This window comes from Triturus cristatus, chromosome 3_1 (assembly GCF_964204655.1).
Source record: "Triturus cristatus chromosome 3_1, aTriCri1.1, whole genome shotgun sequence".
Lineage (NCBI taxonomy): Eukaryota > Metazoa > Chordata > Amphibia > Caudata > Salamandridae > Triturus > Triturus cristatus.
In genome coordinates this window covers 307,548,345-307,568,320 of record NC_140583.1, presented here as the reverse complement: position 1 = coordinate 307,568,320, position 19,976 = coordinate 307,548,345, and the positions used below count along the sequence as shown (strand labels likewise).

The window sequence follows — 19,976 nt, the reverse complement described above, 5'->3', positions numbered from 1 at the left end:
TACAGCTAACTATAACTTGTGTGAAACCTATGGTTTTTTCAGTGAATTTGCAAGGTTTTTTAAATGCTAATTCCTAACTATAACGTGTGTGAAACCTATGGGTTTTTCAGTGAATTTGTACGTTTTTTTAAATGCTAAGTTACTTTACGCCATTCGTGCCGTGCGCGCCCACTTCACACAGTTCGTTCCGTGCGCGCATGGTGCGCTTCGCGCACCATGCGCGCACAGTGAGCACGCGGTGCGCTTCGCGCACCATGCGCGCACAGTGAGCACGCGGTGCGCTTCGCGCACCGCGCGCCCACTTAACGCAGTTAGTGCCGTGCACGAACGGTGGGCACGCGGTGCGCGTGTGCCCACGTTACGCTGGATGGGCCATGTACGCACGATGCGCTTCGCGCACCGTCCGCACAAGGAGGACATATTATGCGCTTCGTTGTGAAAGGTTATCTATTAAATGTTCATCTGTTGCATAAGCCGTGCACAAAAGGTGTCCTGCGGGCACCTTATGCACTCGGGGGGGGGGGGGGGAATATGTGGAGTTTGTTTTTTTATAATTTATTTTTTGCTGTACGCGTACGGTGAGCGCATTCGGCGTTTTTTAAAAAAAAACATCAAATTTCATTTTTGGCCTTGGGGGTCCTCCTGGGACACCCTGACCAAGGCTAGGGGGTCAGGAGCAGTCTAGCCTGTCCCTTTTCATGTTATCCAACTTTGTTTTTCCTCCCCCCCCTCAGAGTGCGAGAGAGAAAATGGCGGCCGACACTTCCTGGTTTCGACCGATTCGAATGTTTACTAAGATCTAACAGCCAATCAGAATCGCGCTCGCGCACGGCACCGTACGCGTACGGTAAGCTTACGGTGCGCGCTCGGAGCGCGCTTACAGATATATATATTGATTTAAATGCTATTTTCTTAGGAAATACTGAACAGATTTACACCAAACCTACAAAAGGCACATCCTTGACCTGTAGACTACCTCTCTGCCAAATTTCAAGTAACTCTGTTCAGCCGTTCGGGCTGTAGCTGTGTCTAAAGGTCCTATGGAAAAATGCATGGGGAAAACGCGTTTTGGGACCCCCCTTTTTTCTCAGCCCCCGCTTGACGAATCACCCCGAGACTTTCAGGGTAGGAGCGGAGCGTAGCGCCCCATTAGTTTTGAAAATTTTGCGAGGATTCGTCAACCGGTGCCAAAGTTATTCAAAATAGAATTTTGAGATTTCCTATGGAAACACGGTCCTAACTATAACTACCTACTGGCGACCGCCAGTAGGATAGATATATATATATATATATATATATATATATATCTCTTCATTCCTTCGTCACCAACAGCATACAGCATTTCCAAAGACAAAGATAGACCCAAAATTCAGTGCATGTTCGAAGTTTATTTTCAAACGCCCTGCACCATCGCCATTACGCGTTTCAGCCTTGCAGAGGCCTTGATCACATGATACGCCAACGGATAGTTTTTTCACCTTTTTAAAGTGCTAGTGCTCAAAAGTATGTGTTAAGACACTCCCACAAGAATTAATGGAAATAGACAACATATTGTCCTACAAGTGCAATGTATCCCAATGCTAGTGCAAAACTTAACGCAACAGTACAATGATAAGTATCATAGTGCAAAGAGCGCTAAACCCAATAAATATATAATATTCATGAGTAAAAAATTATAGCATTAGTAAAATCTGATAAAAATGCTAAAACCATAAGCTAAAATATTATAACAGTAAAACCAGTAAATCCGATAGAATTAGCAGCATATTTGCATATCCAATCATGACTATCAGAGTACATGGCTAAAGTTGTTACATACATAGCTCCATCATTCGCAGCTCAATTCAGGCCTAAATACCGATTGATACTGCTAACAACTTAGGATGTTAATGATCAGGTTATTGCACCGTAAAGGACATATATAATGCAAAGAAAATTCAAAATTGTCCGCCCAAGTGGGCCCAATAATCCTCTTGTGGGAAAAGAAAGTGCGTTGTGTTATGTGCAAATTACGCTTTCATTTATATTACACCAAATCACAGCCGTGAATGGATATGTAAATATAAAAAAAAGTTTTAAAAAATTCACATAGTTTTAAAATCATCAGTTCTATTATCTACCTTTTCAGGAGGCGGCAGTGCATCTGAACTGTACTAACTGCAAGTGGCAGCTCACTCTTAAAGACAGGTAAAAAAGTCCTCACTCGCATTTAACCCCTGGGGTGCCTTACTGTCTAGTTCTAATATATATCTTGTTTCCATTCGTCTCAATAGTTGATCCCGGTTGCCACCCCTTCTCAGTGGCAAAACCATATCTATAACAAAATATTTGAGATGAGAGAAATTATTCTAATGACACTCGCTCGCCACCGGGTAAGCGGCATCGCTGTTATTGATGGCTCTAATGTGCTGGAGCACTCGTTTGTGAACCTGCAGTTTCGTGCTCCCAACTTAACGCAGACCACAGGAGCACTCCAGCACATATACCGCATATTCGGTCTTGCAGTTAAGCGCTTTTGTGATTTTAACTGGGTTGGGCTGAAATGGCGTTTGGTATAGGTGTGTGTTGATACCGTATTTGCAGGTTTTGCAAGAGGCACATTTGATTAATCCCTTCCTGTTGTCGAGCCATGTTTTAGTAGATCTGATCTCTGGGCTGCTCTTGACTAGAGAAATACTCATAGAACGTGCTTTTCTGAACGCGATACTAGGGGACTTGGTCAATCCTTTTCCTAGAACTGGGTCGTTACACACTAAGGGCCAACTCTTGTTAATGGTCTTACGTAATGTTTTATGCTGTGTGTTATACGTTAGTTTCAGTCGTGTAGGCTGATCTTGGCCAATATCTGTAGTGGCTTTATACCTCCGTGCGTCCGACCTCTGCATTTTGTTAGCTTTGGTCATAGCTTTATCCAAAATATCTCTTGAATATCCCCTGTCCAGGAATCTCTCTCTACACTCATATTGTGCCTGTGTGCATTCCCTGTCTGAGCTACAGATTCTGCGAATTCGCAGCATCTCCTCAAAGGGGATGCTGTTGATTAAATGTGGCGGATGGTGGCTCTGTGCATGAAGAACTGTATTGCCGGATGTGGGTTTCCTATGGAGTCTTCAGTGAATTTGCAAGGTTTTTAAAATGCTAATTCCAAACTATAACGTGTGTGAAACCTATGGTTTTTTTAGTGAATTTGTAAGGTTTTTTAAATGCTAATTTATGTATGTATCATATTTTTTATATATTTATTTTACAATAAACTACCTATGTATATAGTTATAGATTGGCTCGTTTAATATGTTTTTCTTTTTTTCACCGTGCGCGCACCCCGCGATTTTTTGAAAAAGAAATAAAAGGTTTTTTTCACCCTTCGGGGTCCTTCAGGGACCCCCTGACAAAGGCTAGGGGGTCAGGAACTCTCTACCCTGCCCCCTTTTCATGTTCTCCACCTTTGTTTTTCACTGCCACACACAAAATGGCATCCGACACTTCCCGATTTCGACCGATTCGAATGTTGACTGACATCTAACCACCAATCAGAATTACGCTCGCGCACGGCACCGTGCGCGCATATAGATATTTATGTACTTTTAACTGCAATTTTCTCAGAAACTACTGAACAGATTGACACCATATATGCAAAAGGCACATCCCTGACCTGAGGACTACCTCTTTGCCAAATTTCAAGTAATTCTGTTCAGCCGTTCGGGCTGTACCTTCGACTAAAGGTCCTATGGGAAAATGCATGGGGAAAACGTGTTTTGGGATCCCCCCTTTTTTCTCAGCCCCCGCTTGACAAATCACCCCGAGACTTTCAGGGTAGGAGCTGAGCGGAGCGCCCCATTAGTTTTGAAAATTTCGCGAGGATTCGTCAACCGGCGCCAAAGTTATTCAAAATAGAATTTTCAGATTTCCGATGGGAACTCGGTCCTAACTATAACTATCTACTGGCGACCGCCAGTAGATATTTTATACCGGCAACATTATCTAAAGGTCCTAGTGCGCTTTACAATAAACGTATGTGCTACAGAGGGTTAAAAATTACCAAATATTACCCAATATATTCACATAAGTTCAAGAATGACAAAATAGTACATCTTTAGAGAAACAAGCTCGCGAGTTGTGCGCGAGCGGCACAGCGAGTGATCTGTTTTCAATTATCGCGCCCGAATCTGATGTGGCCTGTGCGGGTAACCGCAAGCAATAGGCCGTGGGCGGAGCAAAGGCGGGACATGCACCCGCCTTTGCCCAATTGCGTGCTGTCTTTCTTAGAAAGACACACGCGAAGCCCAATAGCCTGGGGGACAAACGAAAGCACACGCACAAGCATGTGGTGAGCTTTCTAAAGCCCATTACTAAAAGTCGAGCAAGCAGCGAATGCGCGCTGCTCTAGGCTTGACCTAAAAAATAAACAGCTACAAGTTGGCAGATAAAAATAATCACTCAAATAAAACACAGTCCAGTGGGGACTTGGGGGAGACGGGGGTAAAGTGTGGGGGGAGGAAGGTTAAAGTGGCACACAAGGCAGAGAGCCACACAGGAGTAGAAGCACAAAATGGAAAGAAAAACAGAGCGTCCTGGGGATGGGAGTCGAATCATACAAGAGAGAAAAGAGCCAACGCGAGAGAGCAACACAGTTGCAGAGGAGAAAAGCATAGGAGAGAACAATTCAAGCATGGGTCAGGGGAGTTTAAGGGCAGAAGCACAAAGAACAAGCATTGGCATAGCCATTGGGTCTCGCCTTTGGGACCTTGTGTTTAGCAATGCAGTACATTATATCCCCCACTGGCATGCCCACACACTGCGAGCCTTAAATAATATAGCACCACACACCTCGGAGGAGCGCCAAGAAGTATGTTTTTTTGCCTCCGCTAGGCTCGACCTATTTGTGCAGATACATAAAATAGGGGTGGGTGTGTTTGGTGGGGAGAGGGCTGTGCCAGAATAAATCAAAACATTGCCTGATAATGTGGAGTCTTATGAAAACGCTGTTTCTGTGAGTCATGTGCCGAGGCATCACAGTGAACACTGAACATATGTGGACTGCAATCGCATTACATCAAATATCCGACGTTGTGTAACAGGGCCTATTGGCGTTTCATTTGTTAGGTGATTAAACAAATGAAAACATTATCAACGTCTAAGCCATGTCAAAAGCCACCATATGTCTTTATAAGGGAATTGAAATAAAAAGAATCTGGATTTCACCGGTATACAATACATCGCGTGAGGAGAAGTATTTAGATCGTTAGAACACGCTAAACTGCCTCTATGCGACTGCTGCAGTGGCACGTAACCCTGACACTTACCCTCTTTGCAAGTTCCCCCGAATGTTGGTGCAAATTGGAAAATAAATCGAGAGAAAATGTAATTTTCCCAAGATCACACAATTTGGTCTACTGGTTAAACTAGAAAGAATTCAGATTTCCTGGTTTCTATAGCTACTAAACAGCATTCTTCTTGTGCGAGTAAGTGATGTAAGACATTTGCAGTATCTGTGTCTGGGCAATGATCTGGTTCATAGCTGTGGAAAAAGGAATGAGGCGCGAGGTCCTCTCCCTTGGGTAAAGGACAAGTGGGGGTTAGTCAGTTTCTCACACCTCACGTAATGTATGGCAGACAAAATAGAAAACACGCCCCCCCACCCCTGTCCTTGTGTAATAGGCACCTAGAAATGTAATTAAACCTTACCAAACTTTCTGCACCTATTTGTTTCCCTTTGATCCATTTTTAATGTCAGTCGGCATTATAAAAAGGGCAACAATTGTCTTTGACGTGAGCACATAACTAGTTTCCCAAAGAGCGTTGATCGTGTAAACAAACTGGGGCAAAAAGGCCAACATTGCCACCGGATTTTAACTGATTGTGTATTGACTAATACTGTGTTCTTATATCATGTAATGGTTTTAATTAACGAAATTAATAGACTTTTAATATTGCCACCGCCAGTAGGGGGCATATCCCTTCTCCCTAAAGGTGCTGGCAGCCCTTGAACCCTGGCTCACAGGCAGATCTGCTTATACATGACGTGGGGCCTCTCCTAATCATCTGGCTGGTAAACAGGGGTTGCTCTAATCTGACAAACGCTGTTTCCAGCACTGGTGGCGGTACAGATTGTCAGTCCCACACCTACTTGGTAAATAAGCTCCCTGCTCGCATTTCATCATCTCTGCAACAGCTTGTGCCTCCGTCTCCTTCAGGCTCAGCGCGTGCCAGCGCCACAACAAAGCCCTCTTGCAAGCACGCGTAGGAGATATACCCCTCAGCCATGGTCCGCTCCACCCCGCTGCCCGGGACTTGTTTATGAAGAATGTAATTTATCGTGCTTTTTTTAGACAATACCCGGAGAGCAGCTTCTTGGAAGGGGTCGGACTTTAGGTGTGTTTATCGTACATTTTCTGTGTCATTATTTGGACTACCGTTTCAAGTTTCCAAGAGCACGACTCATCGTCTGAAGTTGTCACGCACAGGCAGGCGAAGGAGGGGGCGGCAGGAAAGAGAGAGGGGTGGGAAGTGAGACAAAGCGGCTAACTTGACGACAAGCAAAGGCTGTTATCAGGTAGTTTCGGTGGAAACATGGGGGGAGGTTGCATTCTGGCCGGCGAGGCACGCAGAAAAGACTTTCTTACAAGTGAAAAAGGGTGAAAACATCGAAGAAAGCAACCCCTCCCCCTCCTAATAAAAGGAATGCAGCTGCAGCGCCCTGTGAGTGGTGTGCACGCAGCCGTATGCAATCTGACACATAACAGATGGCACACTACGCGCCGCTGCTCGTAACCGCAAGCCGTAGGCCGTGGGCAGATACATTTCCTGGGAAAGGTGGGACTTGCACCCGCCTTTGCCCAATTGCGTGCTGTCTTTTTACAAAGATGCACGCAAAGCCCAATAGAAAAAATACTTTAAAAAAAAAACCACACGCCTGAGCGTGTGAAAAGTCCAGTGATTCCAAGAGGCAGTTTTCCTAGAGCAGCGCATGCGCGCTGCGCTAGGCTCGATCTAAAAAGCAAGCAGCAAACGAGGGAGAGAGCAACACTGAGGTGGGATGCGTGCTGGTATTTGGCAGGGGAAGAGCAGACAACGGAGATAGCAAAAAACTACAGAGATAGCAAAAATATACAAGCACCCTAACGAAACGCTTTACCGTAAAAAGAAAACAGTAGTTCTCTAAAAATGAGTAGTGGAAGGATACACGTCAGCTGAGCAAAAGGTAGGTAAAGACGCTAGGGTGGGGGGTGCCGGAGGGGGGCTGAATTTCAACTGCCAGTACCAGCAGTTAATTTTATATCATCAGCCTTTGAACTAGAACAAGAGGGGAAAAAGGCAAGAAAAGAGGGAAAGGAGGAGGAAGAGTGATGCACTTTACCACAACTAGACAGCACACACTTGATAAAGGAGTGACAGGTCATGCCACTGCATTGAAAAGGAACTTTGGTGCAGTTCATGCTTCGGCAACTGTGGCTTTATATATGAGTTTGACTGTGTTAAATGAATGTCATTATGTATGACCAAAGTTGAAAAAATGGTCACCTCCTGCCCCACAGTGATCTGTTGGCATACATTTTTTCACCAGGAAGATTTTGTTTTGTAAAAGGTAAGCCCCCCTACCTAGTCAAAGCTTCATCAAGCAAATATTTTCGAAATCCACTATCTAATGTTCTTACATATAACACAGATACTACAGGGGTAGGACAATCAATGGTGCAACAGGTGCAGTGGCACAGAAGCCCAGAGCTGTGAGGGACTGCATCCCAATTATACATGTTTTTCGTATCATAGAAGTAAGGGGTTGACATTTTCCATGCTTGCATTAGAGCCCATAGCACACTCGCTACCAAGGGGTCTTCCTTGCAAAGTGAACGGGTCAGTTATAAGTCTTGCAGGTGTGCACAAAAACCTTTTTTTTCTCTAAATTAGGCAGCTGAGCAATGGCGCTTTTAATCTTTCATCCGGTCTTTCTCCTTACTTCACACCTATTCGACCTCACCTTTTTTCTTTATCACTCTTTCTACTATATTCCAAATCTCTGCCCTTTATCTCAACTGTCTCTACCCACCCTAGGTTTACCTCACTTCTCTCAGTTACCTTCTCTACCCTCCTCTGTTTTACTCTTTCACAAACTCATCTCTCTACCACACTTCAAGCCAACCTCTGCACCTCTCTCTACCACCCATCACAATTCAACATTCTAGCCCCATCACTCTAACTGCACCTCACTGCTCTGCCTCAATCTCACCTAGCTTTAGCAGTTCTTCAGCTATATCACCCCCTCAAGCTCCTTTCACCTCACCGCTCTCTCTCGCCATCTCTCTACATCTCACCTAATTCAGTCAACATATCAGCCCTCTCTCTACCATGCCATTCTACCCCAACTCTAACATATTTCCCTCTACATCACTCAATTACCTCATTTCTGTCTACCTAACCTATCAATTCACCTCATTTAATTGTTACATGGACTATCCAACAGCCCTGTCCTCTTTTTAGCTCAACCTAACCTCTGCCTTTCCTTTTATTTGTTCACTCTCTCACTATAGCTTTTTTCTGTCATTACTTCCTCCTTATCAGCACCTCCATCTTTACTTTATCTCGTGCTCTCTCACTACCTCTCTTATGCATCTCTACCTCATCTGTCTCAACCTTTCTCCAACTACCTCACCGTCTATATTTCCTTCTGTATCAATCTCTTCTACTGTAACTCACCTCAGTCTCTCTACTCTTTCTGTACACCACCTCTCTTCATACCTGAATCCCTTTGTTCTAACTGCTTTACCTGGCCTGTCTTTCTATAATTCACTTATATTTTTTACCTTCTCTCATAATTACCACTCGCTCTATACCTTACATCTCTCTAAATTTCTCTTGCTACCCCAACACTACTTGTCCACCTCCACCTCTAGCCCCAACTCTACCTTTTCCCACACCTCTTAAGTCACTCATCGGTTTACCCCAACCCCCACCCCTCACTCCAAAGTTAATTTCTTAACCTATTACTACTAATCGACCTTAACTATCTCTCTACCTACCACTTTCTCTTTTTGACTTTTTCTTTCTGGCCAGCTCACATTTTTATCTTTATCTTACATCTCTGCCTAGCTCATTTGTCTTTCTGCTGCAACAGTATTTCTACCTTTCTTCTCCTATACTTTCAATCTCTTGCGATATAGTCACCTATCAGTCATCTGGTCTTCCACCCTCTTTCACTTAACTTAACCAGCAATGTCAAAAGTCACTATCAAGCCAGAGAAGTAAACTAAAAAAAGAGGAGTAGGGCAAAGCCCGGGGAGCAACATTTAGGTAATAACTATCAACAGGTGAAATGGTGAAAATCCTCGTAACAGGGATCTGATTTTCACTGTTACAAAAAGATTGCTAACAGTGAAGGGGTATATGTTTTTCAAGTTGAATGTGCATATATCTTACTGTAATAATATGCACTAGGTATCAACCAAGTCAGCATTACTGAAATGTCCTACAGTTAGTGGAAGAGGCTGGTTAAAAGCAAAATTTTACTTAAATATTTTTGGTTCTAGACCAAAAACATTAGAGCCAAGTGCAAAAAGAAATTACTAGTGTTTGCTCAAGCCTTCTTATATTTTTGTACTATTGGAGGCTGAGCAGCTAGGACTGTGCGCTACGTTTGTATAGACACATTTCCAAAAGTGTTACACACAACTCAATATTGATTGGTGTCACAAGGGCTTGAATTTTTGAAAATGCGCCAAAGAGAGAACCGCCTCATACAGATTTTACGGTTTTTAGTCAAAAGGTGATGAGACTGAGGCATAAAGCTCAGTCCTAGATCTTTCTAGCATAAATGGGAGTGGCGTTACTAGAACTTAAAAACTATATGTGGCATTGAAGACACCACAGGACAAATAAAAATGGGTTGCTATTGGCTTAAGGACTTTTACCAGAGTTCTGCCAACAGGTTGGTTTATATTTGCTATCAAAAATTAGGCAAAGTCCATTTGCTGAACTCAGTAATTATCTCACAAGTAATAGTCCAGAAAACAGAAGACAAGCCAATGGAATACTGGTAAATATAAAGATGGTAATATGCAGGTATTGATACTGAACCATAGGAATTAGAAGGTATAAAGGTTTGCCTAAGATCACACAGTTAGACAAAGTGAGAAAACAGGGCCTTGTACCTAAATTTTCAGTTACCCAGTCACAATGTAGCCACAAGGCTGATCTCATCCTGTGTTTTCACTGGAAAAGGCAATGTTTTGTGCATAGTTGTTTTTCAAGAACATAATGGAATACAGGTAAGATATAAACACGAGATACATGCAAATATAATTGAAAGGATGAAAACCTGAGGCAAAGCACTTTGCCAGGGCAGGTATCAGGCATTTTGATGTTCAAGGAAGTACTTATCACAGAGGTCGCAAACGGGATCTACAATGTAGCCGCACAATTTACCACCTCTCCTCCGCCCCACACACATTTTGGTCTCTAGTGGCACAGACGAGAATAATGCTTTGTGTACATTTGTTTTGCAAAAGCTAAACTAGAACATTGTTCATTACGGCACAAATTCTAAAAATAAATAAGCAGAGTCCCATTGGAGAGAAGGGGGTGCAATTATCATAGGCAAAGAACGGTACCATCAAATAAAGTCATAGAAAATAGCATCACCTCTCCATTGTTCCTATGACATTCATAAGAGTGTGCATTCTTTTTTACTGGGTTTGGCTGTAATACTGTCTAGCTCCTTATGTGTTAGTACATAGAATTGAACTTACTATATATATCTTGATAAAGCTCAGTGACTTAAGCACCATATGTGTATGTGCTTGAGATTACAGTTACAGAAACAGACATTTAACTCAGCCTTCCATCCTTTCAAAGGATAATGAGATGAGTACTAGTTTAGAGCATGTAAAAAACATAGGCATGCAAAAACGAAAATGTTGACTGGTAAATTGTGGTGGATGCCCTGGCTATCTGCAAATTACTGTTTCATCATCTACCAATTATTCTTAGTAAAGATCATACAAAATCCATCAATGACCAGCTAAAAGAAAAGCCCAAGAGCAGCATCCTCCAAGCATCTCTGGGTTCGGCCTACAATACAGGACAGAAATATCTACCATTCATCTCAGAGCTCCTCATATCCCTTGGCCTCTAAGCTCGCTCGAACATGTGGTCCTTTACATCCTCAGCCCCAGGATGGCCTTTGATGGTGTTTGGCACCAAATGACATTCTGCCCCAAACTCTTACAAATGAGACCATCAAGTTCTTAGCCCATCCCGATATCCTGTGGTATCCCCATGTTCTGCATGCAGCAGTTTCAAATCCTACCAACTGACATCATCATATCCCTGCAGGATGTAGATAACACACTGCACGAATGGATGGCCTCCTCTAGGGTAGACATTCAGTATTTGAAAGTGCTTCATCATAATTTAAGCACAATAGGCAAAAGCTTACCTCCAGCTCAACTGAACAAATACAGAATTTGTACTCCTCAGCATTGACAGGAAGCAACAAGTGCAGGCCGGCCTTCAACACTGAATCTCCTCGAAGTTTTCAGCCAATGGTTCCTCAACAGCACCATGTTGCTGAAGTTTCATATAGACAGCAACTCCCACCTTTAGACATTATATCAAATAAAAGACAAAACCATTTGACATGAACTAACCCCGCTTTGAAAAGTGGAGGTCTTTTAACCATAACTGGACTTTAGAACAACTGTTCGAAGACTTGTTCAATCCATTATCAGTGGAGGCTCGCTTGGTGGCATACCTGATACACAATTGATCAACTTGAAAGAGTGTTTCCAAACTGCAATGGGACTGATTAAAGGTGTCAAGAAGTATGGCTAAGTTAGTCCCCAGCAAGAGAACTCCATTGGTTCCCTCTGCCTATCCGCATCAGTTTAACACATGAAGGGCCATTTACAAGGTGATCAACTCAAGCGCTATACCATATCTCACACACCAGAAAAAGTAGGCCCTAACAAAATCAGCATCAGCACCAGGCTAAGAGGTAGGGAGGAGAGACACATGAAACATAGAAACTGACATATTAGGCCCAATTCACAATGTTTTTTTCAATTAAGATGCGTGAAACTCTAGGAAATTCAAGAGTAAGATACACCTAAGCCAGGTATACGGCAACTACTCACAGAAAATACTCTGTAAATAAGGCCAATAAGAACAAAATAGCTGAGAAGAGAACAGGGGATCCATAGAAGATGCATGCACTCAGGGACCGATTAAGATTGAAGCATGAAAATGTCTGCCAAAGGGGTGACACCAACAGCAAAGCGAGAAAACAATATCTACAAAAACATATCTGCAATTTCTGGTCAATTTAGGATTAAAAAAATACATGCAAAAATGAACGTTTACCTGTGTTTCCCAGTTGTTTGTAAAACCTGTACTCTAAATGAAGTTGAGGGGCTCTGGACTTGATTGGTTCCTGCAAAAAAAAAAAAAAAAAAAAAAAAAAGTAAATATAGCTTTGTGAAAATTTACCTTACTCGGACATCTAAAAACACAAAAAACGTAGTTTGTGTGAGCAGGGTATGGGTAAGACTACTCATTGGTGCTACTTTTAATACCACCTAGAACGCTATAAAATGAAATTCTTATGATTACTTGTACTTCAGTTACAAAGATGAAAGGACATTACTTAGGATTGCTGTTGTATATAAAATGGTACAGGTGTAGCTTTTTTTCTTTTATGTCGGCATATGCTTTATGACTGATTTAACGTGTATTGTTGCAGTAATCCACTGAAACTAAATTCTCAGAATAATTAGACGTTTCACATTTCACCTTAAGATAAAGTGGTCTAACCTCAAATGCATGCAGATAAAGTAATAAGTGAAATCACAATGAGATTTTTTAATCACAAATTGTTTTTTTTTTTATTTAAAGTATCTATAAATAATATGGACACAAGTAAATCTATTGCTGAGATTTAGTTAATTTAATTGGATAGGACGTTTAGCCAATGAAAGGAGGGTTTATCCTTTGACAGTATCTCATTGAGAGTTCATAATGAACTTTGCTAGATTTGACATTTTTCTCAATGTTTAATTTAAACTTTGGCTGCTTCATCATGCTAACCCTTTTTAGCGCCTACTTTTTAAAACTCGTTTGTACACTAGCACTGTACCATTTGATGCAGAAAATGTTATGCTGGTAGGGTTGCCCAGGTCTACCTTAACCCTACTAAAATCAGCTTGCCTTTGTTTGCTTATGCTTAGCATGCCTTTCTGTTTGCTTATGCTCAGCATGCCTTTCTGTTTGCCTATGCTCAGCATGCCTTTCTGTTTGCCTATGCTCAGCATGCCTTTCTGTTTGCCTATGCTCAGCATGCCTTTCTGTTTGCCTATGCTCAGCATGCCTTTCTGTTTGCCTATGCTCAGCATGCCTTTCTGTTTGCCTATGCTCAGCATGCCTTTCTGTTTGCCTATGCTCAGCATGCCTTTCTGTTTGCCTATGCTCAGCATGCCTTTGTTTGCTTATGCTCAGCATGCCTTTCTGTAAGCTTATGCACTCTGGAAGCATTTAAACTGGCTCTCTAAATATTTAGGAGGATATGCATATTTAAGTCCATGTTACTTGCGCGCGCATTTCCTTAGAGGGAAATTCTCTTGTACCACAGCAGTGATTTTGTCTAATGGCTGTACATTTAAAGCACATACTAAACTTAAAAACATGTAAATGCTTTCAGTATTTCTCCAATAAAAATCCTTTATTGCTTTGACTATTAGTTGACACATTCCACTCAATCTAAATGTTCAGAAACATGGCCCCAGTGCATTTCGGGTATTGCCCAGCATCAGGGGAAAGTTGGCATCTAGCGCATGGGGGTTGGGGCGGGACTATTTAATAACAGATTGACGTATTCCTGATTTCATCTCAGGTTTCTTGACAGATATCTGTAAATTATCTGATGCCAAACACACCCATGTAGGAGACTAACCTACACAGGTTCAAACCCACTGATTTGTCACACCAAGCTCACAGGACCATCTAGAAATAAGGCAGCAGATCGCCCTCTATATTTTTTTTAATGGTCAGGCTCCTTTGTGTCACTGACTGGATGGTCCTAAAAATCTAGTAAAACTAAAGGTGAGAACACCCAAACTTTACTCACTACAATAACACTGGCCACAAGATCCCATGTCAAACAAAGGTTGTACTAAAATACGTACCTCAACGGCAGATGTATTTATATTTGTATGAGGTTATTTATGGAGCGCACTGTGACCAGAATGGTATCCTGGTACGGATATAGCTGGTAGCTGTTCCTAGCAATGTTTTTTTTCTGTAGATCATAATTTTAAATGCTCTTCGGTTTTATTTATAAATAGATACCTTTCATCCTAATAAGTGATAGTCATTCAGTTATTTGACTTATTTAATGAGTCATGCTGTATCTGATTTTGTACTAGACTACTGGGTGTTAGGAATGATCATTAAATGTTCATATTCATGTTTCAGGACAGCCCACTGCCTAAAGGTATTCACTTACATATGTCTTTCCAATGCAACAGAATTTGCTGTCCAGGAACACCAGAGATAAAGGACCAACCCTTAAGAATACCACCCAGTAACCCACAACCATCACCTAACTCAAAGAACAGGAATCACAAACTACGTTGCACACTAGCCACCAATTGTGGTTAGAAATCCGCAAAGTGATGGAAAAGGTTAGCTAAAAATGCCCTACTCAAGAGAAAAAGTGGTCTTTCTATTTTAGAACCAGCAAAGTTTATGAAATAAATGAAATACCAGCATTTGTAAAGCGCACAGTTACCTCCAGAGAGGTGTCCCAGCGCTGGGGGCCCTCGGGAAGATTCACATGGTGCTGGGCTAACCTGCCGCCGGCACCGGGGATCAAACCGTGAACCCCGTGGTCCGGACTCAGGCACACTGGCCGCTGCACCACACCTCTTCTTTGAGAAAGTGTTGTTTTTTCTCAATGCAGCATAAGGGTCTGTGCATAGCCATATAGAAAGACAGTGTCAGGGTGCAAGATCCAAAACATTAGGTGGCTAACATTGCAATGATCAGTCTACAGTGGCGAGAATTTAGTATAGGCAGGGTCATAATCTGCAAATTTTAACAAAACAACTGTTTATCTCAAATAGTTCAAAAGTTAGTTAAAATGCACTTTGCAAAGGTTGACTGGTCATCTTCCTGTAGCTTGCTATATTTGGGTGTTTAACTGGTATTGATAAGGTACAACTAATGGCCAGACAGTGTAAACAAGTTTATAAATGACTAAATAAATGATGCAATGCTACAACAAAATGTGCTGCATAATGGGACATTTCTTGCCGAATAATTTACTCAACCCTGCTGCATAGCCTACATAATTCCAGTGGCCCTGGTTATGGGCAGGGACATTCACATGTATTTGTAAGCAATGGTGGTGTTTCATCATGTTAGCAAGAGAATCCGTGTAAGAGGAGTAGAAAGAGTTCAGGCTACTGGAATTAAGGTCAGTGTTCAAGAAAGGAGGGAATTGTCCACCAGAGGCTGATGGTAGGCCTATGAAAAGAGCTGGTAGAGAGCTCGTGTTTTAACAGATAGTTTAAGAAAATGAGTTGTTGGGGAGCATCAGAGTTAAGAGGAACAAACAGCAGTAGAAATGAATATGGCCATGGTAGGAGAACGTTGTTAAGAACGTTGACATTTGGCACCCATAATGTGCAGGCACAGCGGTCAAGTGTGTAAATGTCAACCAAGCCTTTGCTCTTAACCAACATCACTGAGCATTCTATTCTATTTTATATTATATTATATGCTTATAGTTATTAGCTAGAATACAGGGCAGAAGGCTCTTGGCAGCTCTGACAGTTGACATCAGTAGCAAAAAAGTGAATGGTCTGAAGTACTGAGGTCATAAGCAGTAAAAACACACATCCAGTGTAGGTGTGTCACTGACACTCGCCAAAAGAGCAATGAACAAGAAAAGGAGTTACTTGCCTCTAACTCCAGTTATTCAGTATTAGTATCTTTCATAGAGATGCATGCTTGAATCATCCCCGCTGTCGAGGTGGGAGTCTCACAGTAAGAAAATATATATCATTGAGGTAATACATATCATAATATGCAATAATGCACCGCACACTCACCGCAGAAGCCCATCCATGTCCTTCTGTAAAAAAGAACCAAGGTTGAAACACAGCCAATCCGGCACTAGCACCCTCCAGAACACTCCACAGAGAGGCAAGTCCCTCGGATTTTCTAGCACAAGTGACAAGAGTGAAATAATAAGCGAAGGCCTCTCGGGGAGGAGGGTGGGTCGCATGTGAATCTATAAAAGATACTAATACTGGATAACTGAAGTTACAGGCAAGTTACTTGTTGCTTATCTAGTATTGGATCTTTCATAGATCCATATTCTTGAATCAGAATTGTCAGCAGTTATACAAATATAATCTTTGATGATGGTGGGTACCATATAAATGGCTAATAGATATCTTCATAAATAGATACATTTGTACATATCCACTTCATATAGATGACAATATAAAATACAAGCATATATGCATAAAGAGAATGCAAACATAACAAAAACATTCTAAGCTAAATTAATAAACAATCACCTCCAAAACAGAGGTTTACCTTATTGGAAAAGATTACGTAAGACTGCTTGTCCTACCACTGCTTCTGCATCCGTAGCCAAATCCAAGCAGTAATGCCGCGTAAATGTATGCACATTCTTCCATGTTGCGGCACAGCAAATTTTATCCAAAGGCACTCCAACAAAAAAGCGCCGCTGAGGATGCCAATGCCCTCGTGGAATGAGCCTTAGGATTGAAAGAAAGCAGCCTGACTGTTTCAGGATGGTAAAAGTGAATAGCAGCTTTAATCCACCTTGCAATCGATACTTTAGTCACTGCAGTACCTGGCTTTTGTGCACCATTGAAAACAAACAGTTGATCAGATCTCCGGTTGCCCATAGTATGTGATAGACAAAACTGGAGGCATCTTTTTATTTCCAATGAATGAAGTGCCTTTTCAGCCGGGGAATTAGGGCTTTGAAAGAATGTTCATAAAATAACTGGCTCATTAAGGAGGAAAGCTGACTGTACCTTTGGAATAAATACTGGATTTGTTCTAAGGAGAACATAGTCATTAGTAAAGCGAAGGTAAGGCTCTTTAACCGTGAAGGCTTGAATTTCGCAGACTCTCCTTGCAGAAGTAACAGCCACAAATAAAACAACTTTCCAGGAAATGTATGAGCTCAGCTCTGTGTATAGGCTCAAAGGGTTGTTTCATAAGCTGTGCCAAAACTAAATTAAGTCCCCATTCCGGAGGAGGACCTCTTTCAGGAAAGTACGCCATGAAAAGTCTTTCATGAACTGTTTTAACAGTCGACATGAACAAAGAGATAAACCTCCAGAGGAACGTCTGTTAGTAGAAATAGCAGCAAGATGTACCTTAATAGAGGTAACCATAAGGCCGGCTTTAGCTAGGGAGAGCAAATAAGGCAACATTTTACCTGTAGAAAACTAAAGTGGGTGCACACTTTTATTCATTTATTTAATTTTTTTACAGAGTTTTATATAGCGCGAACTTGACCCGAATCAGGTACCAGAGCGCTTTACATAGCACCAGTTGCATTACATGAGGACACATTCATTTTTGTAAGGTACGGGGAGATTAAGTGATTTGCCCAGAATCACAGGATGCTCAGCGTCATTGCCGAGACTCAAACCCAGTTCCCCAGATTGGAGGTCGACATCCCTAGCCGTTAAGCCAACTCCTCTCCCTACTGTTACGAAGGCAGCATGAACAGAAACGTTTCCATTTGAGACTCTAAGTATTAATAGTGGACTGTGCCCTTGCTATAGAAAGGATGTCTCTACAGTCTTGCGGTAGGTCTAAGTCTTCAAACTCAGTGTGTTCAGTAACCACGCATGTAGTTGCAGTGGTGCTGGAGGTGGATGGAGAATCTGGCCCCTGCTCATTGTGATCAGTGTCGATAATACTGGAAGGCGATAAGAGCTGCATTCTGAGAGCAAGAGAAGCTCTGAACCAATGCTGGCGTGGCCAATGTGGAGCAATGATAATCACACAGCATGGCTCGCTTTTCAGTTTAATCAGAAGCTTTGGTATAAACAGTAAGGGAGGAAATGCGTAGGCAAAGATCCCTGTTCACCTTATTAGAAAGGCGTTTCCCCATGATCCTTTTTCTGGTTCCCAGCTGGCGAAGAATTTTCATTTCCGGTTCATTACAGAGAAGAAGAGATCAGAGTTGGGCTTGCCCCACATCTGGAAGATGGAATTGAGAACCTTCTGATCTAGCTCTCATTCCTGGCAAGAGTTGGAAGTCCAGTTTAAAGTATCCACCAGACTGTTCTCCACCTCTGGGAGATGTTCCACTTTGATAGAGATGAGAGAACCCATTTCCAGATTTCCTGCGCTTCCTGCGATAGGATGTGGGAGCGTGTCTCCTTGCTTGTTTAGGTAGTCACTTACTAACCAGATAAGCAATCTGCCTTCCTTATCTTTTAAGTTCTTGGAGGAAAAAGTCCTGCAGATTCTACAGTCCTTTACCTTGTGAAGCGGGTACAGGCAATAAATACATTCCTTGTGGGGGTCTTCAAAATGTAGCCTTTTCTTCCCACATGACCCACAAGTTCTGAATAGTCATTTTTTAGAAGAATCAGACATCATGTACTGTCAGAAATCCAAATGAAGAAAAAAAACTGAGCAGAGCTTAGGGAGACTCCCTGTCATAACGACGAGCGGTAGAAAATGAGGGACTTGTCTCTCTGTGGAGTGTTCAACAGGGTGCTGGGCCCGATTGGCAGTGTTTCAACTTTGGTTCTTTTTTACAAAAGGACATTGATGGGCTACTGCAGTGACTGTGCAGTGCAGGATTGCATATTATGATATTAATTACTGCTATGAGATATATATATATATTCTTACCATGAGACTCCGACCACGAGAGCAGGAATGATTCAAGCATGTGAATCTATGAAAGATGCAATACTGGATAACTGAGGTAATTAGAAGTCATCTGGCCGATACAATTCAGGGGACAAGACTGGCTGGCCTAAGGTCAGTAAGGTGGTGGTCAGTTGGGTGATCTATACTAATGACACGACAGAAATAACACGTGTCAAAGCACAAAACAGTTACCAGTACCCTGATTCTGGCTAATTTTTATTAATTCTTTTGGAAAAATAAGTCATAAATTAGCAACAAACTTATACAATGGCAGACATACGTTCTTCACGTTGAACTAACTGCTAACTTCCATAGCAGGGTTACATCAACAGTGGGTTTACAAAAAGCAGTTAAAGGAAAGCCTTACCAGTTTGATCGCAACATATTCATTGGTGTAAAGGTTTTTACCTGAGGAAACATAAAAAGAAAAACTTAGTAGAATAGTGTCTGCCTTCTACCGAAGACAAACTGCATTTATCACTTAAATGAAGCAGACGGGAAAGAAAACGTTCAAGTCTAAGAAAATGTGAACATATGCTTATTGGTTAAACCCTAAGCACAAGTGAATGATGCTCATTCTATAAACCCTAAGGACGTGTGACTGAAGGTTCCTCGTGTGAATCATAAACTCCATTGAAGGAAATGTCATGTGAAAAAGAAGCGAAAGCAAACGCAAGAGAATACTAAGCACAAGTGAAAACAAAAACAAAAAAATCATTGTGTGAAGCCTAACGAATTAAAGCTCAACTCATGAATGTGAACGAAAGATCTGCTTGTGCATGCAATGTACAAGTAAATAACGGCTCATCCTGTGAATTCAGAGGACAAGTGAATGAAAGCACATTGAGATAACCCTAAATACTATAGTGCATTCAATCATATTATGGGAACTCTAGGCAAAACAGAACAAAAGCTACATTTTGTAAACCTTAACGACAAGTGTATGAAGTTTCATAGTGTAACCTAAGCACAAGTGAATGAAAACTCAAGTGAATTCCAAGGACAAGTGAAAGTTTAATGTAAAATATTAGAATAAGTGGAAGAAA

At 41.9% G+C, this 19,976-nt stretch overlaps 1 protein-coding gene across 5 annotated transcripts in view; it reads right to left on the bottom strand.

The window, feature by feature from the left end:
* CSNK1G1 (casein kinase 1 gamma 1) overlaps positions 1-19,976 on the bottom strand; it is a 584,461-nt gene that overhangs the window by 189,263 nt on the left and 375,222 nt on the right. For all 5 annotated transcript variants that reach the window (XM_085643991.1, XM_085643993.1, XM_085643989.1 and 2 more), the window contains 2 exons: positions 19,298-19,338; positions 12,355-12,424 (listed from right to left, as the gene is read on the bottom strand). In XM_085643991.1, coding sequence (XP_085500117.1) covers positions 12,355-12,424; positions 19,298-19,338 — 111 coding nt within the window. The remainder of the gene's footprint in view (positions 1-12,354; positions 12,425-19,297; positions 19,339-19,976) is intronic.